Raw genomic sequence first — 18,098 nt, forward strand, 5'->3', positions numbered from 1 at the left:
CCACTGGTCCTTGCACTCTGCTTTGCGGAATGATCTGTGGTCAGGCGTCTGCGTCTGCGGCTGTCTGGCTTCGGCCTGACCGTGGGAGGGTCCTGTGCTGCAGAAACCCAGCTTTCTAGCGCTGGGTCACAGGGCGTTTGCTCCCTAGTAGAGGTGGTGATTCAAAGAGAAATAAGGAGTCAGCAGGCCCAGCTCAGAGCCCGCAGGAGAAGCAGTGTTGACCCATCACGGCCTAGGTGGGCAGAGGAACAGAGGAGGCGGGGGAGGCTGGCCACTCAGGGCACACCTGTGTGTGCTAGAAGCTATGCATGCACAGCCTGGTGGGCTAGGTCCACCCATTTTACAGAATGGAAAGCCGAGGCACAGAGAGGTTGAGTAACTTGCCCAAGGTCACACAGCTTGTTTGTGCTGTTCCTTCTCCGTCCTTGACACTCAGCAGTCATTGCTGAGTGCCCATCACTCAGAATGGCACTTGGGTGTCCCAGTGTCTCCCCCTCTGGGAGGGCTGCTGGCTGAGTGCCTTCCACTCCATCCCCCAGTACCCCACACTTAGACCCCACTCCAAAGACCACTCCAGAAGGTGAGCCCAGCCTGCTCTTTCCTGGGCCTCCTTTAGTCCAGCTTGTGGTGCTCCGGCCATGTTACCAGAGGCCAAGAGTCTGGGTGGGGGAGGTGATGCACGCTGCTCCAGTCTAGTCCCTGTCTGAGCGCCTCCAACTGGGCCTGGATACTCGGGGGTGCCCATCGTGGGCTGAAAGGACAGCCCCATTCTAGGGCGGTATTGAGAAAGGTCTTGTAGGTATTTCTGAGCACATGGTGGCGGGTCCTGAGTGTCTGAGGCTGACATTTGAAGGCTTGGCACCACAGGGCACCTCTGAGCCAGGCAGGCCTGTGTGGTTCATGCTTGAACTCATCTGTGACCTCGAATTTGCCTCCACCGCCCGGAACAGTCCCACGAGGCAGACGCTATTATCTTTGTTTGATGAAACCCTAAGCCTCTGCAGGCTGCGCATGGGGCCTCCCTGCCTTCTCCTGACCTTCCCCTGGGGCCCTGCCTCCCTGTGCTCCCATAAGGCTGGTTCGTTGCAGGAGCGGCCAGGCTGGTTCCGCCCCACATTCCTGCCACGTGGCTGCCAGCCCTCATTCCAGCCGGGCCCTTGGTTCCGGGCTCACAGGTCCGTCTGCTGTCTTCCCTGCACTTGGAGGTCAAGAGCCCCAGGCCACTCTTTCTTTCTCAGAGGGGAGGGAAAATGGGACTTGAGCCCTCCTAGCTGCTAGTGGCAATGCCCACCAAGGACAGGGGGAGGTCCCCAGGTATGGCTGTGCCTGCTGCGTCTGCCTGCTTCTGCAGGCACTGTTTCCCGCAGGAGTCTCGTGGCCTGCATGGTGGCCCCAGCTGTGAGTGGCCTCAGCTCCAGGGCACCTGTGACGGATGAGGTCCCACTTGCTGTCTGTCTCCTGATGGATGCCACTTGGATGCCCTCGACATTCAACACATGGGGAATCTTCCTTCAACACCGGTGTCCAAACAAAGCCTGCTGCACTGGCCTTGTCAATAGTCTGAGGTCTTCTCTCTCTTAAGAAATCCTTTTTAAGGGGCAACTTCTGGATCTCTGAGCCCATCCTCATGCGCTTCTGTGACCTGTGGCATTGTGAAAGTCACCGCAGAGCAGCCGCCGCTGTGTACGGAGCACCCGCTGCAGGCTGGGCACATGCTCGACCTTATATCCCCCCATTTCCTCCTCGACAAAGCCCCTTTCACAGACAAGGAAACTGAGGTTGAGGCCAGGGACCCACCCAGGGCAGCACAGCTTCAGGCCACCTCCTGGAGGGGCCGGCGTTGGAACCCAGGCTGGAGGCTCTGGAGCTGTGAGGCTCTGCGTGGAAACACGGCGGGCGCTGGCTGAGCGTGACGGCGAAGCCCCACTGCTGCAGAAACCCTGGGGAGGGCCCAGTGTCACCGCTGTTCTGAGCTGGGCAGAGCAGAGAGGCCCATTTGCTTGATGAATTAACCCCTCCACAGTCCTGAAGTCCCGCCTTCCATGGAGCCTAAATCCTCAGCTGATAGCACGAGAAGCACCTGCCATCTAGCTAATCCTGGGTCTTAGGAAAGAGCTGCCGAAGGGGCCTAGATATGACTTTGCAGTTAATGAGGAAAGATGGGTTGCGCTGTGAGGGCTGGACCCCGTGGCTGGGGAGGGCTCCGGGAGCCCCCACCCTACCTCTCGCCCGAGCCCAGGGCCTGCGGACCCCTCTCTGCTCTGAGGCTACAGTGGGGTGCGGGTGGGGAAAGCAGGGGAAAGTGAGCGGTGCCAGGGAAGAGTCCCAAAAGGTGCCTCTGGCCAGGTCTTTGGGTGGATTTGGGCAAAACAGCGATCCAGGAAGGACAGGGTGGTGGAGAGCTGAGCCCAGGCGAGCTCTGGGGAGCAGGGCGGCTCCCGCACAGGCCCCGCGCAGGGAGCTGCGCCCTGACCTGCGGCGTGCTCCCTCTCTTGCTGTTTGAATTCTCTGTTCGTGGGCTGGGATCGGGAAGCTGTCTGAAGCGCAGCGCTGTAACCAGGGGTCTGGCAGAACTGTTCTGAGGCTTTAGAGAAAACTTGAAAGGTTATAGCACCTGGCTGTGAATTCCACCATTTTCCTTCTTGGATAAATTGCCCTGTCTGTGGGTGGGGGGTGAAGGCTGGGTCATCTCTGGGGCCTAAGCAGGGCTCGGGCCTGATGGCAGCTGGGGTGAAGGGCTTGGCACCCTGCAGAGACACGCTGGTTCAAGGCTCCAGGGTGGAAAGCTCTCCCGTCTCTCGGCCGGGCAAGCTGAGGCCTGGAGAAGGAGCTTGACCTCTGTGTAAGGAGTGAGGGCCGCCCTCGCCCCTGCCTGCCTGGCTCCCCCTGCTCTGCGGGTTCTGGCCCCAGGAACGGCTTGATCACACGAAAGGTCCACACCGTGAGGGAGCACAGACAGAGTGCATGGTGGCCGGACTCCCTTCCTCCCTCGCTCCCCCTCCCCATACACCACAGGAGGTCCTGCAGCTGTGGAAAAGGCAGGGCCATCCTGTCCCATCCCAGACCACGGCCTCCGGCGGCGTGAGAGTGAGTGAAGGTCATGCAGGATTTCGTGTGTCCAGGGCCTGGCCAGAGCTGGGAGTGACTGTGCAGGGGAACCTCAGGACCCGTAGAGACTAGGAGGGTGACTGTTTTCACCCCATTTTCACAGGACGGGCTCCCAGGGTCCCCCCTTCCCGCCCCTCCCTTAGGGATGAATCCTTTGAGACAGGCTGACATCTCTAAAAATGGGGGAGTAAATCAATCTGTCCAGATTTCTGATGAGAATGGCATGAGGTCATATATGAAAACAGCCCAGGCACGCGGTGGGGCGCTCACCAAAGCAGCTGCAGCCCCCGCCTCGGGAGACCGTCCTGGTAAAGATGGAGGGACAACTTGGGACAGAGGGTCCAAGAAGGGGAAGATGCTGCCCAGACTGTGGGGGGAAGAGGCTCACTATCCTCCCGGGCGCTGAAGGACAAGCCCACCCAGGAGCCATCACACGTCATCCATAAAACACAGACGCGTGATCAAGGGTCGGCTGGCCGGCGGGACCCACCTGCAGCGGGCGCTGGGTGCTCAGTGAGACCAGTGAGCGGACGCTCACCTTCTTGGAAATAATGCTCCAGCTGCCCGGGACTCCAGGTGAGGACAGAGCTGTCCCGAGCATCCCTCAATCCCACCACAATGCACGTCCTGGGAAGGCCAGAGGGACCTCTCTGTCTGCTGTGGAGTGGGCGGAAACCAGGCCTTTATATCAGAGTCTAAGCAGGTGACTTCTTGCTCATCACCCAGGAAGTGAGAAGGCCCCCAGCATCACAGGTGGCATCAGTTGAGGGCTCATTTGCGGTGACCTGGGGGGTTAAGTCCCCATGTTACAGACAAGGAAGCCAAGGCATCTGGAAGGGAACTGTGGTTTCCTGGGCAGCCTCTCAAGCCGACTTACTTCCCATTTCAGGGCTGTGGAACCGAGGTGCAGGGTGTGTGCTCCATTGCCCAGGGACATTGGCTTGGAGAGCAGCACCCTGATTTGGAGATGGCAGTGGAGCCCTGTGAGCTGTGCTGGCTGTGATCGGCCCAGCTCTCCTCTCCCCATCCAGGCCCCTGTGGGCGGTGCGTGCACAAGTTCACCCCCTGAGTGCCTGTCTCCACCCCTGTGTCACCCTGGCTGGTGCATCACCATGTATCTATTCAAGCCATGTTCACTGAGCGCCAAGCCCCTCTTCCATGCCCGGTGCAGTGCTTGTCCGGGGATGCACCAGTGAAGCCAGCAGAGTCAGTCCCTCAGGGAGCCCTGGGCGGGCACAGCCACGGGCAAGGGCAGCCCTGCAGACGGGATCAGATCCATGGAGGGTGAGGCCAGGCAGCCCAGGCCTGGTGGCAAGCAAGGCCCTCCTGGGCCGGGGCAGAATTGAAGGTGGCAGAAATTCACACAGTTGCTGATCATCTCATCTCAAACATCTTGAGAGGGGCCCACACTGTCCTTCCGCCCCACGCAATCTCGGTTTCCCGAAGCCTGGTTTCCCACCCTGGCTCGGCTGGAACGGAGGGCTTCTTGCTGCTAAATCCTATGTCCAGCTTCCATCCTCCTTGGCCAGGAGCTGGGAGGCAGGCTAGGTGTCCCCTGAGTGTGAGGACAAGTTCCCGTTCTCCGTCACCAGATGTCCCTAAAGCCAGGGCTGGGGTGTGCTGTGTTGCTGACCCTCCTGGCATCTCAAACAGCACCTGGCACATAGTAGGTGCTCAATAAATGCACGTTGGATGACGGCAGAGCAGAGGCGCATTCTTGAAGGGGTTCCCATCTCTGCTCTGCCCGGAGAGGACAGGCTACTGCCCACAGAGCTGCCCAGGAGTGCCGGCTGAGGACTCAGCCACAGGCTTTCCGCTGCAACATTAGCCGACATCTCCCCTCTCAGGGCCTCAGTTTCTTTCACTGCCAAGCAGCAGAGCTGGTTGAGTGTGGGTGGGTATGAGGGGTGGTGGGCATGAAAGCAGCAGGGGTCAGTGGTGGTGTCTTCCAAGGCTGTGCTCCCAGCTCCAGCCGTAGCAGGCAGGGGAGCTCAGGGGCCATGTCTGCCCAACCTCCCCGACAAATGAGGGGACACACTGGCCCTGCAGAGCCTGGCCTCACCCCTGCCCACAGACCCCAGACCTACCCCTGCCTAGGCAGACCACGGCCTCACCCCTGTCCAGGCAGGCCCCGGCCTCACCCCTGTCCAGGCAGACCCCGGCCTCACCCCTGCCCAGGCAGACCGTGGCCTCAACCATGCCCAGGCAGACCCCGGCCTCACCCCTGTCCAGGCAGACCCCGGCCTCTCCCCTGTCCAGGAAGACCCCGGCCTCAACCATGCCCAGGCAGACCGCGGCCTCACCCCTGTCCAGGCAGACCCTGGCCTCTCCCCTGTCCAGGCAGACCCCGGCCTCAACCATGCCCAGGCAGACCCCGGCCTCACCCCTGTCCAGGCAGACCCCAGCCTCACCCTTGTCCAGGCAGACCCCGGCCTCGCCCCTGTCCAGGCAGACCCTGGCCTCGCCCCTGTCCAGGGAGACCGTGGCCTTACCCCTGCCCGGGCAGACCCCGGCCTCACCCCTGCCCGGGCAGAGCCTGGCCTCACCCCTGTCCACAGACCCTGGCCTCACCCCTGCCCGGGCAGAGCCCGGCCTCACCCCTGTCCCGGCAGAGGCCCACCTGGGGGTGGTGGGCAGCATTGGCCCAGCTGGGCCGTTTCTTTCCCAAACCAGGCCTGCTCCCCACTGCCCGGAGCTGTGTCCCCATGGCCTCCTGGGCGCTGCGTGCCCGCTGGGGAGGGCGGGGCACATGGAGGGAGACTGGGGCTGGGGTCAGGCATTCTCGGGGGCTTATCTTTGTGGGCCCCTGTGGGTCATTCAGGGGCCAGTGGAAGATGCAGTCGGGGTCAAGGGCATGAAGGCCATTGCCAGATGGAAGGGAAAACTTGTGGTGTGAGCCAATGAACGAGCCAGGCCAGCACTTCCTGTGGAAGCCATAGCCAGAGAACCAGTCCCAGGTCATAAAGCCACACCTGCCACAGAGCACACGGCCACTCCAGCCGAGTGCGCAGGGGTGAAGGGCACAGTGCCCGACTATTCTGCAGGGCGTGGGTAGGGCAGGGCCTGCCTGCTCCAGAAAGGACAGAGAAGAGGACAAGGTGTCCAAAATCCAGGCGTCCAATCTCCCTGAGCCCCCGCCTCGAAGTGGAAGAGTCATGGCTGCCGTGGCAGCTTCGTGGGGCCACTTTGGCAAATGACCATGAACTCTGCTGGCCTCTGCTGTCACACACACGCTCTCCCACGCTGAAGCATTGCGCACGTGATCTCAGCATTCTGGAGGCCAGAAGGTTGAAACTGCGGGTCGGCAGGGCTGAGCTCTCTCCAGGGCCTCGAGGGGAGGAGCCTTCCTGCCCCCTCCACCTGCGGCCAGGCGTTCCCAGACTGGCAGCTGCACGGCTCCCCTCACCCCCCTCCTCCCCCCACCCCGCCTCCTCCTCCCCCCAGCCTCCTCCCGGGCCTGTCTGTGCCTCCCTGTCAGGACAGTCACTGGGTTGGGGTCTGGGACATGAATTTGGGAAACCCTATTCAAATATCTCAGGCATCACCGTGAAAGGAAGGAAGGGGACATGGTGGCCTACCGTGCCGCAGCGCGGGGCTGCAGGGGCTGTGAGACAGGCAGGCCCCACCTCGTCGTGAATCAGTTGGGCTCTCATGGGTGCCCAAGGTTGAAGGCGCCCAGAGGGACCTTCACTTCACTGGCTCCTGGGGACCACCTTCTTCCCCACTGCAGCCTCAGTGGTACAGTCAAACCCTGTGTGTCCCCACTGTCCTCCACGTCTCTGCTCCTGGGGCAGAGAGGCTGTGAATGACAGAGGCTCCTGAGGCCCCTTTGCCCCTCACGGTGCCTTGTTTGGCTCAAGCTGGGGCTGAGCAGAAGGAAGTCGGGCAGGGCCAGTGCGGCAGCCTCAGATCCCAGGATGGGTGACAGGCAGGTCACAGCCAGCTCCGCCCTACACTGGCCTGTCTGGGTGTCAGGCCGTAGGCCTTATGACCTTCATGCCATATGGCTGAGAAAGGTGCCAACAGATAGTAATACTCATGACAGGATCACTGCTCGAGAGGTGCTGTGGCTGTGGTGGAGCCGGCCTGGAGCCTCAGTCCTGCCCTCGCCAGCCAGGGGACCTGGGGCAGGTGGCAGATGTCCCTGATTCCCAGGTGGCTGGGGGGTGAAGGACACAGTAGGCCCAGCACGGCCTGCCTGCTGGAAGTCTCTGTGCCACCGCCCAGCACCACCCCCTGTCCCGCACTCACGTCATGACCAGCGTCTCGTCCCCCGGCTCGCTCAGCAGCCCGTCCACAAACACCGAGGTGCTGGTGAAGTTGTGCGTGCTCCAGGTGAGGCCCTCGTCCACACTGAACCTGCGGGAGAAGGGCGTCAGTGTCTCTGGGCGGGCTGCAATGCTCCCCGTGTCTCCTCTGCCCGAGGGTCCTGCTGGAGGGCGAGGGCTACAGTAGCTGCCTCGCCTATGCAGGTGGCATCACATCTGCTTACCCACCTCCCGCTGCAAGCCCTCAGACACTTTGCATCCCCTGAGGGGCCCCATCCATAGCTTGAGCCTGGCCCACGGTGTCAGGCCCAAGGCAAGGCCGGTATTGTCGCGCCACCATCTTGCAGAAGAGCAAGCTCTCTTTCAGACTACAGTGATACTGGCTTCCTGGCAGCGGCTCCAGCTGTGCCTTCTGGGTCCCGAGTTCACGCCTGCCCTCCATTCCCCATGAAGGCCCTCAGCTGCCAACCCCTCTCACCTGGGCACATGCTGCTGACTTCCTTGTCTGGGTTGCCTGGTCCCAACCCCTGTACGTTACTAATTCCTCACCTCCTCGGGGAAGGCCCTCCTGGCTCCCCAGGCGGGGTGGGGCCTCCCTCTGTGCTGTCTCCCGAGGGCAGGACAAAGTCCACCCAATGACCTCTCAGGAGGAGTTTGTGAGGCGTGCCGCAGCCCCGGTCTTTAGGGTTTAGTGCTGTTGCCCTGTGGTCCTGTGTCCCCGAGGGGAGGACATTCTGGGGAATAGTCTGAGAGGGCTCCCAGGTGGAAAGAAAGAGCCCCGGCCCACCCCACAGCCCACCCGCCCACCCCGGGGCTAGCAGACGCCATTACTTGAGGATCTTCAAGGGGATGGAGGTGTCTTTGATGGCCACGATCACCCCGCCGTGGTCCAGGTACAGGATGTGGTGCTCTTCCTCGAACACCTGCAGGGGAGAGTGGGGTGTGGGGAGAGCTGAAGGTGGGGCCCTGAGAGGTCGGAGGTCCTTCTAGGCTGAGTCGCACCTGGGAGGAGGGTAGTCAACGTGCAGACAGGCTGGGGGGTGGGGGGCACTGGCAGAGGCCAGGGCTGGTCTGAGGGTTCCCTGCCTGTCCCAGGTCATCCCCAAGCTCTCTCTGCACACCCTGGATGACTGAATGGTGGACAGCAACTTCTACCCTATCGACCCGGACAAGGAAACTGCAAAGGAGCACAGCACGCGGCCCTCTCTGTGTAAAAACCCAGGAGCATGGCCCGCAGCCTTCTCTATTCGAAACCCATGCACAAACAGTGCCAGCAACATGGAGATGAGGAAGAAACAGCAGAACTTAGAAGAACATTTAGGATATATAGCATCAGTCAAAGCAAACCGCAATTTGACATGAAGACTCAGCTCAAGTGTCGTTTCCTCCAGGAAGCCCTCCCTGATGCCAGGCTGGGTGGGGAGCAGCCAGCCGCTGCCCCAACACTTACTGTGCTACATTTTCTCTTTCAGCCAAAGCTCCTAAAGACAGGGCCGCTCTGAGTCTTCCATGCCCTGCAGAGTGCTCAGCCCAGACCTTGGTGCCCAGGGAGTGTGTGGAATGAATAAGTGAACAGCGAATGAATGACCGACCGCCAGATCCCCAAGGGACAAAAGAGTGAGCGGCCTGGACAGGGCTTCCATGGGGGAGACATGGAGGGTAGCCTTGCCTGTTGGCCAACAGCCCCAGGATGGGGTCCCACTGTACACGTGAAGATGCTCTGAGGGGTGGAGGGCATGCCAAGGCCTCACAGCTGGAAGGTGGCAGAGCTGGGTGTGGCTTCAAAGGCACACCAGGACACGTGGGGCCTGCCCCAAATCTCCAGTGAACATGCAGGTACAGGCAGCCAGCACGTGTCTCAGCACTGCCCAGCAAGGGAGCTGCTGTCTCCACCACGCCGCCCTTCTCCCAGACCTCTCCTCCTCGAAAGTGGCCCCCTTTGCCCTCCCACCCTCCTCCCATCCGTCTCCCAGGCCTGTGGCCCACAGCAGGGCACAAGGAAGCCCAGGAAGGGACAGAGGACAGCCCCCCCAGGACAGAAGACAGCCACCCCAGGCACCCCCACTAGGGCCAGCACGCTCATCTGTCTCAGTGCGCTCAGAGTCTCGGGAGCCCTGGGGGACCGTGGACATGTCCACCTGAGCCAGGCTCCTAAGCTGGGGAGGTGCAGCTGTGCAGAGCTTCCAGGGGTACACATGCAGCAATTTCGTGCGTGGGGGGCAGGATAAGTAAGGAGGCTTGGCTGACCCCTTCCAAGCAGGTGTGGAGCCTAATGGGGTCACATGTGCACTGTCCCCAGGGGGCTAAGCTGGGGGCACCCCAGGCTGTAGGAGGGCATTCCAGGGCAGCTGGGGAACAATAATGGGGATGCTGAAAGCGAAGCACCTGCCCCTCCCTGTGGAGTCCCCCCTGGAGTTTGAATGCCGGAGTTTCCAGGAGCCAGCAGGAGGGCCCCAGGGGGGACATGGACTGAGGTCCCACACTGCAGGAACATGAACCCCAGCAGACCCAGGTGGGTGCCGGCAGGCCACGCCCTCGGCCCTGGTGTCCGGCAGGTCCCCTGACTCCCATGCCCCTCAATCCCACCAGAACCTTCCAATTCTCCGTGACCCTTAGAGTCAATCCCAAATCCTACCATGGCCTCAGGTCCCCATAGGAGGGACCCCTGCTCACCTTGCTCCTTTCCCCAAACACACCCAGGCCCTCAGCACATGCCACTCCCACCCTGCAAATCCCCTCCCCAGGCATTTCCCATGGTCATCAGAGTCGGCTGCCCATGGCTCTTAGGAATTCTCCAGGAAGCACGTTTGCCTTGAATAAAGGGGAGAGGCTCCTTATGAAAAATGATGGGGGTGGGCAGTTGTGTCCCCAAACCTTCCTCCCACTTCCTCCCTCCCTTCCTCCCTCCCTCCTTTTTTCTCTCTCTCCCTTCCCCCTTCCCTCTGTTTTCCCTTCTCCCTCCTTCCTGTTTAGAGTGGGGGTCTGTCAGGTGAGGCAAAATGACACAGGGGGTGGAACCACCAGTACCAAACAGGACTGAGCCCCTCCCTGGTGGGGGTGCTGCTGCCCATCAGGGACTTGCAGGATCCAGGCAGCCACCTTGTGCCCATGAGGTGAGCTGCACACAGGATCTTACTGAAGAGCAGCCAGGCTCTCAGATTATTCTCCATTTTCCAGAGAGACTGGGACTCAGAGACACAGTGACTTGCCTGAGGCCACATAGCTGGTGACTGTCAGACACCAACCCCTGCCCCTTCCATGGGGACTGTGTCTGTGGACATCTTGCCCCCACATAAGCGGGGAGACATTCTTATGGGTGATGGGGTTGCAGGCTCCAGTGGGGACTCAGAGTTAACCTGGGGGCTTCCCAGATGTCCCCCAAAACTCTGTGCTCCTGCCTGGGTTCATAGCCCTGTCTGCCCGGGGCAGAACGGGGGCAGGGGAGTTGCCATGCCCGGGTCCTCTGTCCTGACGCTGGCTCAGGAAAGTGTTTGGAGAAGCACACCACCTATGGCTACATTCATAGAAACTGCTTTCTGGACAAGCAAGCTAATGGCCTGTAGGCTTTAGGGTGTCACAGGCACAGATTTTGGGGGACTATGAGGAAGAACTTTCCACAGTTCTCCTCCCCATCCATCTACCCATCCTACAGACCCAGTGGTCCGGGGCCTCTGTTGGGGGTACCAGCATAGATGCAGGCCTGGCCTCTAGGAATTCACAGCCTAGGGAGAGACCCCCAAGGAGGCAGACCCTCCCTGCACAGTGGCAGTGACTTGCCCATTGGGTACCAGCAGCTAGAGAGGGACCCTGTCATCTCCACCCCCAAGCCCAGTGTTCAGCCCGGGCCCTGCCACAGGACGAGGGGCTCAGCCAATGTTTTGGGGACAAATGACATCTTGTTTTAAGGAAAGTCAGTGGGCAGCCCAGGGAGGGGTTCAAGGGCAGGTGGAGCTTGGGGAGACCTTCAGAGGGGCAAGGGCATCACAGGCAGTTAACAGAGGCAAAGGCCTGGAGGTCAGGAGGGCAGCTGTGTCCAGGGAGCCGGACGCGCGTGCTGGGGCTGGAGCCCTGGAGGCACACGGAGAGGCCCTGGGACAGACGAGCAGCTTGGAGGTCGGTGTGACACCCAAGGCTTCATCGGGGAGTGACAAGAGCACATTCCCTTTCGGAAGATTCCTCGGGTGCTGGGGGAGATGGACCAGAGGGGAGGGGCTCGTTAGAGGCTCCCACACGGATTGAGAAGGAAAAGGAATTCCCAAGTAAAGGGCTCCTCTCCAGGAAAGAGTGAACTCTCTGTCTTGAGGGACATTCCGGCAGAAGCAAGGCTCCCTCACATGAGGGGTCTCAGGAATCATCTGAGGAGAAGTGAGTCTCCCTCGTGGGGACAGCAGTGGAGCCCCTGTGTGGCCAGGAGGATGGCGGAGATCACGCTGGGCGCTGTGAGGCTGGAGGAGAGGGGCCTCTTGGCGAAGCTCACCTGCCACGCCCGAGCACCATTCCCTGCCTTTTTTAGGTGTGGTTGCAGCCCCCTTCACTGACTCCACCAGGGGCCTAATCGGCTGCTCTGAGGGTCCCCTGAGGGAGACAGGGCTGCTGAACTGCAGGCTGTGGCACAGTGAGGGGACAGTGGGCTTCCCAGAGCCTGACAGTCCTGGAGTGCAAATCCCTTTGGCACCGAGCTGGTCCCCTGAGCAAGTGGGCACCAGGGCTCTGCACTGGGACCCCTGGACGCCTGTCCCAGCCACCCTCCTCCCCAAGCACAGGCAGGGGGGCGTTGCTGTGACCACCCACGGGGAACGAACAGGTGCCTTCCGGCCATCCCGGGAATGATATCTGCTCTCATTAGCTTGGGGATCTGCGTAAAGGTGGCTCCAGGGTCTTCCAAACCCCACCGGCAGGGCTGCAGGGTCTTCAGACATCCATTGCTGTGGTTTCCAGCGCCTTGACCAAGCAGCAGGGCTGGGTGGGGGTGGAGAGCAGAGTCCCCGCCCCTCCTTCATCCTTTTCCTGCCCCTCCCACACGGAGTTTCAGCCAGGGGCTCCGTAATGTGTTCTGGCTTTGGACAGATCATCCTCCGGAGCTCATGTTTTTGAAAGGTTATGTCGATTACACAAGACGCACACTGGCGTTCCGCATTCGTATTCTGCATTCTCTCTCTGACGCATCTCCCATGCATCCCTGACAACCTGGCTGCCAGAGGAACCGTGGAGACTGCCTGGCTCACCGCCTTGCCCTCTGTGCCTCTGTACCACTCTGCCCGTGCCTGGGCATCCTTCCTCTCCAGCCCATCACAAGAAACTAAACAAAAAACCCACAGGAGCATCTCTCCCTCCCCTGCCACACACACCGGCCCTCTCACTTTGGGTGCCTGTCCCGCACCCCACCGTCCTTCGCGAAGGGAACGAGCCCCAGCACTGCTGTGACCAGGCCTCAGCGCAGCACTTCCCAGATGCTCTCCCTTTTAATTCTCACATTCCCAAGTTTGAAATCGAAGCAAATTGCTCGACCAAAGAGACTGCTACGGCCATCTTGTAGTCAGTTTCTACAAAATTAAAAAAGCTTCTATCTCACCCTGTCTATTGAGTCTAATATGGGGGAAACTTCTCTAATAAATGGGCAGATGTGACCTTTAAGAAACTTCAGGCATGTTTCACTAGTTTCAGTGAAATAGAAATATTAAAATACAATAAATCGCCGTTGCCCTTTTGAAAATTCCATGTTTCTTGCATATTTTTTAAAAATGTCAAGGCCTTCCACCCTGGCTGCTGGTGAAGGTTGCACGTTGGGGTGGTCACATGTGCCCAGAGCACTGCTGTGTGTGAGGGGGCTGGGGCTGGGGTGCTCAGGCGTGTAAAACCCTGACCTAAAACAGAATGTCTTGTTTGGAAGGAGGGAGTTGCATGTAAGTTTGATTCATTCCCTCAGTATAGAAGGCAGACATTGCTACTGCATGAGGTTGGCAGGCCAACTTCAGCCAGAAAGACCATGTCCCCCCAAGTGGAAAGGAATGGCCACTGCACAGTGAGGAGGGGCCCCCTCCTGGAGTGGGGAGCTTGGGCTTGGATCCCGAAGCTGCCTGGACCTCACAGGACATGTGGCACCAACCGGCCTCCCTCGGCCTCGCTGTGTCCACCCCTGAGGACCACCAGCACCTTCCCCTCGGGTCTGCAAATCTGAGCTTCGAGTGGGGCTGCACAGGGCACAGAGGGACCCTGCCAGGCCGTGCTGCGCTGCTGGAGTGGCCGCTTCCTGCGTAAGTGTGCCCCTCCTTTCCTCACTTCCTTCTCTTCTCGGAAGTGCCACCTCAAGTCATTACCCTGGGACAGCCTCCAGATACCCCGACCCAGACTCACGATGACCCCCACAGCCTGCTCCTCCCCCATATCCTCTTCTACTGCTGTGTCCACAGTCCCTGCCAGGAACTTGGAATCCCCGTCCCCTTCTCCTGGCCTCTCCCTGGGCTCCTGAAAGAGTCCCAGTCAAGCCTCGGAAGCGCCACATGGCCTCCTGGCTGGGACCTCCTCCCCTTTCTGTTCCCTGGCATGTATCCCCATTTCTCAGACGTTCGCAGTAACACGTCCGACTGTGGAGATGTTTCTCGCGTCTGTCACTCCCCATCACTGGCCATGGAGAGACCAGCTGGGGGGTCCAAGCTGTCTGTCTGGACTGGCTTTTCAAACGCAGCAGATGCACACCTGCTAAAGTGAGCCCTGGACCAGCCCCGAGGGCTGGCAGCAAGACAGGAGACGCGGCTCAGAGCTTCTCCCGTGGAGCCTCTGGAATGGACGGGATGACAGAACAGAGGTGTCTCCCGAGGGTCACGGCTGAACGGGTCAGGGGGTGCCGGGCACCTCCCGGCCAGCTTACCTGCCGCCAGGTGTACCCGCAGTCTGATGTGATGTACATTTCTTCTTTATATTCCACCAGCTGCGAGCCCAGGTTACCTGATCCAAAAGAACAGGGGCAGCACTGACCCCAGGATCATCCAGCCTTCCCCCTTTAACAAGTCTGAGCCCTGAAATATCCCCAAGCCATGGTGGCCTGTGTGGCTCCATCTCCCCCACAGACCTGCTGTGCTGGGGCCCTGGGTCCAGGTCTTTGCAGGAGAAAGTCAGCCCTGCCCAAAGACAGCCAAATTCAGGTGACTCCTGCAGAGGCCCTGGGCAGGCAAAGTTCGGTGCCTCAGAGAACCCACAGGTATGGTCCACGAATAGGAAGCATGCAGTGTGGCCAGGGACGGGTTGGACAGGACGTGGGCCAGGTGGGCCAATATGGGCTCATGGGCAGCCCCTGTGGGGCTTAAAAGCAGGGCAGGACACGGCTGAGTTTGCGTGTGGAGACAGCTCCTGGGGACTGGGTGCAGGGAAGCCAGAGGCAGGTGCGGGAGAGAAGGCAGGTGGGCACACAGCAGGGCCCCACTGTCTGCTGGCCGGATATTTGGGAGGATGGTGAGGTGGGCATCAAACCGACTGTGGGGGGCAGCATGTGGTTCGGGTTTACTGGAGCCCCAGCACCGGGCTGATTGGGTCCATCACCAGTCTTGATGTCCACTCGGAGGGGCTCAGGCTTAATGCTGGGGGTGGTGTCAGAATGGGAAGAACTCATGCCCAGCATCCAAGCCAACCTCATGTAAGAGATGAGGAGGCTGAGCTTGCATGAGGCTCCTATAGAAAGAACAATGGCCACGCATGACAGCAGGAGCACCAGGACAATCCTCACAACCTCTGGTGCTGCACCGGGCCCACCCTAAACAGCATCCTGAAACGGCTTGAACAAAGGGATTTCTGATGAGACAGATTTGCGGCTTCTGCCGCACCCGTGACTGGCAGAGACAGGGGTCCAAATCTTCAGGATGATGGGGACCCTGAGGATGGCACTGAAGCTGTCCTGGGGCCCCAGAGGCCCCACCCTGGGTGACTTGTGTGTCACTTGCCCTTGAAAGCTTTATTTAGGTGGCACTTTCAGAAGTACTTTATCCACGGTCAAGTTTAGAAGTCTGGAAAATTCCAAAGGGGATGGAATGTCTTCAAGCAGATAAATTAAAAGTGAGTTCTCAGAGCGGCAGAGTGTGTGTGTGCCTGTCTTCTTTTTTGAAGTTCACTTACCTACCTACTAGTAAATCTACCCATCTACCTACTCACCCACCAACCTATCCATCCATCTATCCATCCATTCATCCATCCATCCACCCACTCATCCACCCACTTATCCATCCATCCATCCATCCATCCATCCATCCATCCACCCACTCATCCACCCACCTATCCATCCATCCATCCATCCATCCATCCATCCATCCATCCACCCACTCATCCACCCACCTATCCATCCATCCATCCATCCATCCATCCACCCACTCATCCACCCACCTATCCATCCATCTATCCATCTACCTATCCAGTCATCCATTTTTCTATCTACCCATTCATCCATCTATCCATCGACCCACTTACCCACCCACCTATCCATCTATCCACCCATGCATCCATCCATCCATCCACCCTCCCACCCACCTATCCATCCATCCACCCGTCCACTCATCCATCCATCCATCCATCCATCCATCCATCCACCCTCCCACCCACCTATCCATCCATCCACCTGTCCACTCATCCATCCATCCATCCATCCACCCACCCACCCGTCCTCCCATCCATCTTTTATTCATCTATTACCCATCCCACCAGTCATCCCTCCATCTACTCACCACCTCTCTCTCAGCCCCACCACTCCCTCCTTCCTGCATATATTCAATGGCACTTGCTGAGTGTCTGCTCTCTGCACAGCCCTGTACTGAGCTCAGGGGAGCCTGCGCCGAATGAGCCGTGGCCCCTGCTCCCTGAGGGCTCTGAATCTAGCAGAAGAGGGTGGCCGTGCAGGTGCATACAGAGCCAGGACAGTGGGCCCATGAGGAGAGCCTCAAGGAGAGGCTCAAGCAGGAAAGAGCTGACCAGGGCTGGCTTAGGGAAAGGCAACAGGGTGTCCAAAGAAGAGGGCGCAGCCCGGGCAGAGGCATGGACCTGGGCAGATGCAAGACAGATGGGTGGGTGGGGCAGAGGGGCAGGTGTGGAATCTGGGTACCGTTGGACCTGTCCCTTCTCCTGTGTGGTGTGGTGCCTGGCAAACAAAAGGAGCTGAGCAATGGCTGCTGAATGAATGAAGGGAGTGAGCAGCAGGGAGGAGAGAAATAGGTGTGCCTTTTATCATTCTGCTCTCCCAGATGCCAGCCGCCGCTCCGGGCCACACACATCACATTTGGGGCCGGGCAGCGAGTGTCGCCATGTCAGCACACTGAGCGGGCCAATTTGCAGTTTGTAATTTCAATCGTGCACACGTCTGTCTTTTAAGGAACGCAATCTGTTTTCCTTGCTCTGTCTACCAAAGCTGTCAGGCTGCCAGTCACCTAACAGTCTCAGGGGAAGGAAGGAGGGACTCCCGGAACACATCGCAGGCTGTCAGAGTGGAAGGGCCTGCAGGGAGCGGAGGCTGACACCCTCATTTTACAGATGGCAAACTGAGGTCCCTGGTTGGGGGAGGTGACGAGGGGAGAAGCCTCCCTGCTGTATCCCTGCCCGGTGTTCTCGTGTCTCCTTGGGCCTCCTTCCCCCAGGCCCAGGATCCCTGCCCTTCCTTGGTGCCAGCAGAGTCTGGTAGGAGTCAGTGCTCACTGAATGAAGGTGTGCCTCCTCTCCATCCTTCCTCTGCCCCTGCAGCCAGAAAACAGAGCAAAACAACATACCAAAATCTACCCCACCCACACTTCACCAAGGAGGACTGTGGGGCAGATACTAATGGCTGCAAGAGCAGAGGGAGCACCAGCGATGACCAAGACACAGCCAGGGCCCTGTGAGTGGGCTGCCCCATGGTGCTGCCCGTGATCCAGAGGGGCCCGGTGAGCACCCACAGGTCTGGGGGAGCTTAGGTCAGCTCCCAACCTCACCCAGGCCCCTCAGCCAGGCCAAGGGCTTCTTGCCCACACATCTAGACATGTCCTGATATTGATGAGCCCCTGACTGGCCAAGTCACCACAAAAGGGACTGTGCCAGGGAGGGCTGGGGCTGCATATGGCTCTGAGGCTCTGTTCCCTGAGCAAAGCCAGCACAAGGCAAGCTGCAGTGCTCCCAGCTTCAAAACGGCCCCTCAAGGTTTCCTTGGCTAAATGCCACCATCACCTCTGGCGGGGCTAGGGACAGAGAAGTGTTTGCCGGCCTCTGCTCTGTGTCAGGTCCTGAGGACTCATGTCTGGTCAATCAGCTGGGACCAGACCAATGACCAGCATGGGGCAAAGGGCAGTGCAGGGGGCGGGCTCCGTCACCACCTGGGTCACCCACGGCATCTGAGGAGCAGGTGGGGGGTGGCACCCACTTGGCACTGTTTGGCTTTGTAGGGGAGGCACATGAGCCAGAACAGGAACCCAGCCAGTACAGGGTCTGCCCTGGGTGTGGAGGGCAGCCTTGGCAAGGGGTCAGTGGGAAGCAGCTGGCCACCGGCTGTACAGGGCCCAGGAAAACTGGCAGGCTGGGAGCCCTGAAGGTATGGAGCAGGAAGCACTGACCTCACAGGGTTTAACTCATCGTGAGGATTCCTAGCCTAGTTTATTGAAAGGATGAAGATGAGGTCTCCTTCAGAGCCATTTGCTCCAGCATAGGTGCACTCGGAGAGGAGCCAGCCCTTCAGTCCTGCGACACACCCAGTTGGGAAGAACCCTCCACCAGCACCCT

General features: G+C 59.7%; 1 protein-coding gene across 7 annotated transcripts in view; it reads right to left on the reverse strand.

The window, feature by feature from the left end:
• The window catches only part of SORCS2 (sortilin related VPS10 domain containing receptor 2), a 561,689-nt gene that overhangs the window by 33,370 nt on the left and 510,221 nt on the right, over window positions 1–18,098 (reverse strand). For all 7 annotated transcript variants that reach the window (XM_017539090.2, XM_017539091.2, XM_017539089.2 and 4 more), the window contains exons 12-14: window positions 14,245–14,321; window positions 8,208–8,299; window positions 7,360–7,467 (exon numbers count right to left, since the gene is read on the reverse strand). In XM_017539090.2, coding sequence (XP_017394579.1) covers window positions 7,360–7,467; window positions 8,208–8,299; window positions 14,245–14,321 — 277 coding nt within the window. The remainder of the gene's footprint in view (window positions 1–7,359; window positions 7,468–8,207; window positions 8,300–14,244; window positions 14,322–18,098) is intronic.

Source organism: Cebus imitator, unplaced genomic scaffold (genome assembly GCF_001604975.1).
Source record: "Cebus imitator isolate Cc_AM_T3 unplaced genomic scaffold, Cebus_imitator-1.0 Scaffold117, whole genome shotgun sequence".
NCBI lineage: Eukaryota > Metazoa > Chordata > Mammalia > Primates > Cebidae > Cebus > Cebus imitator.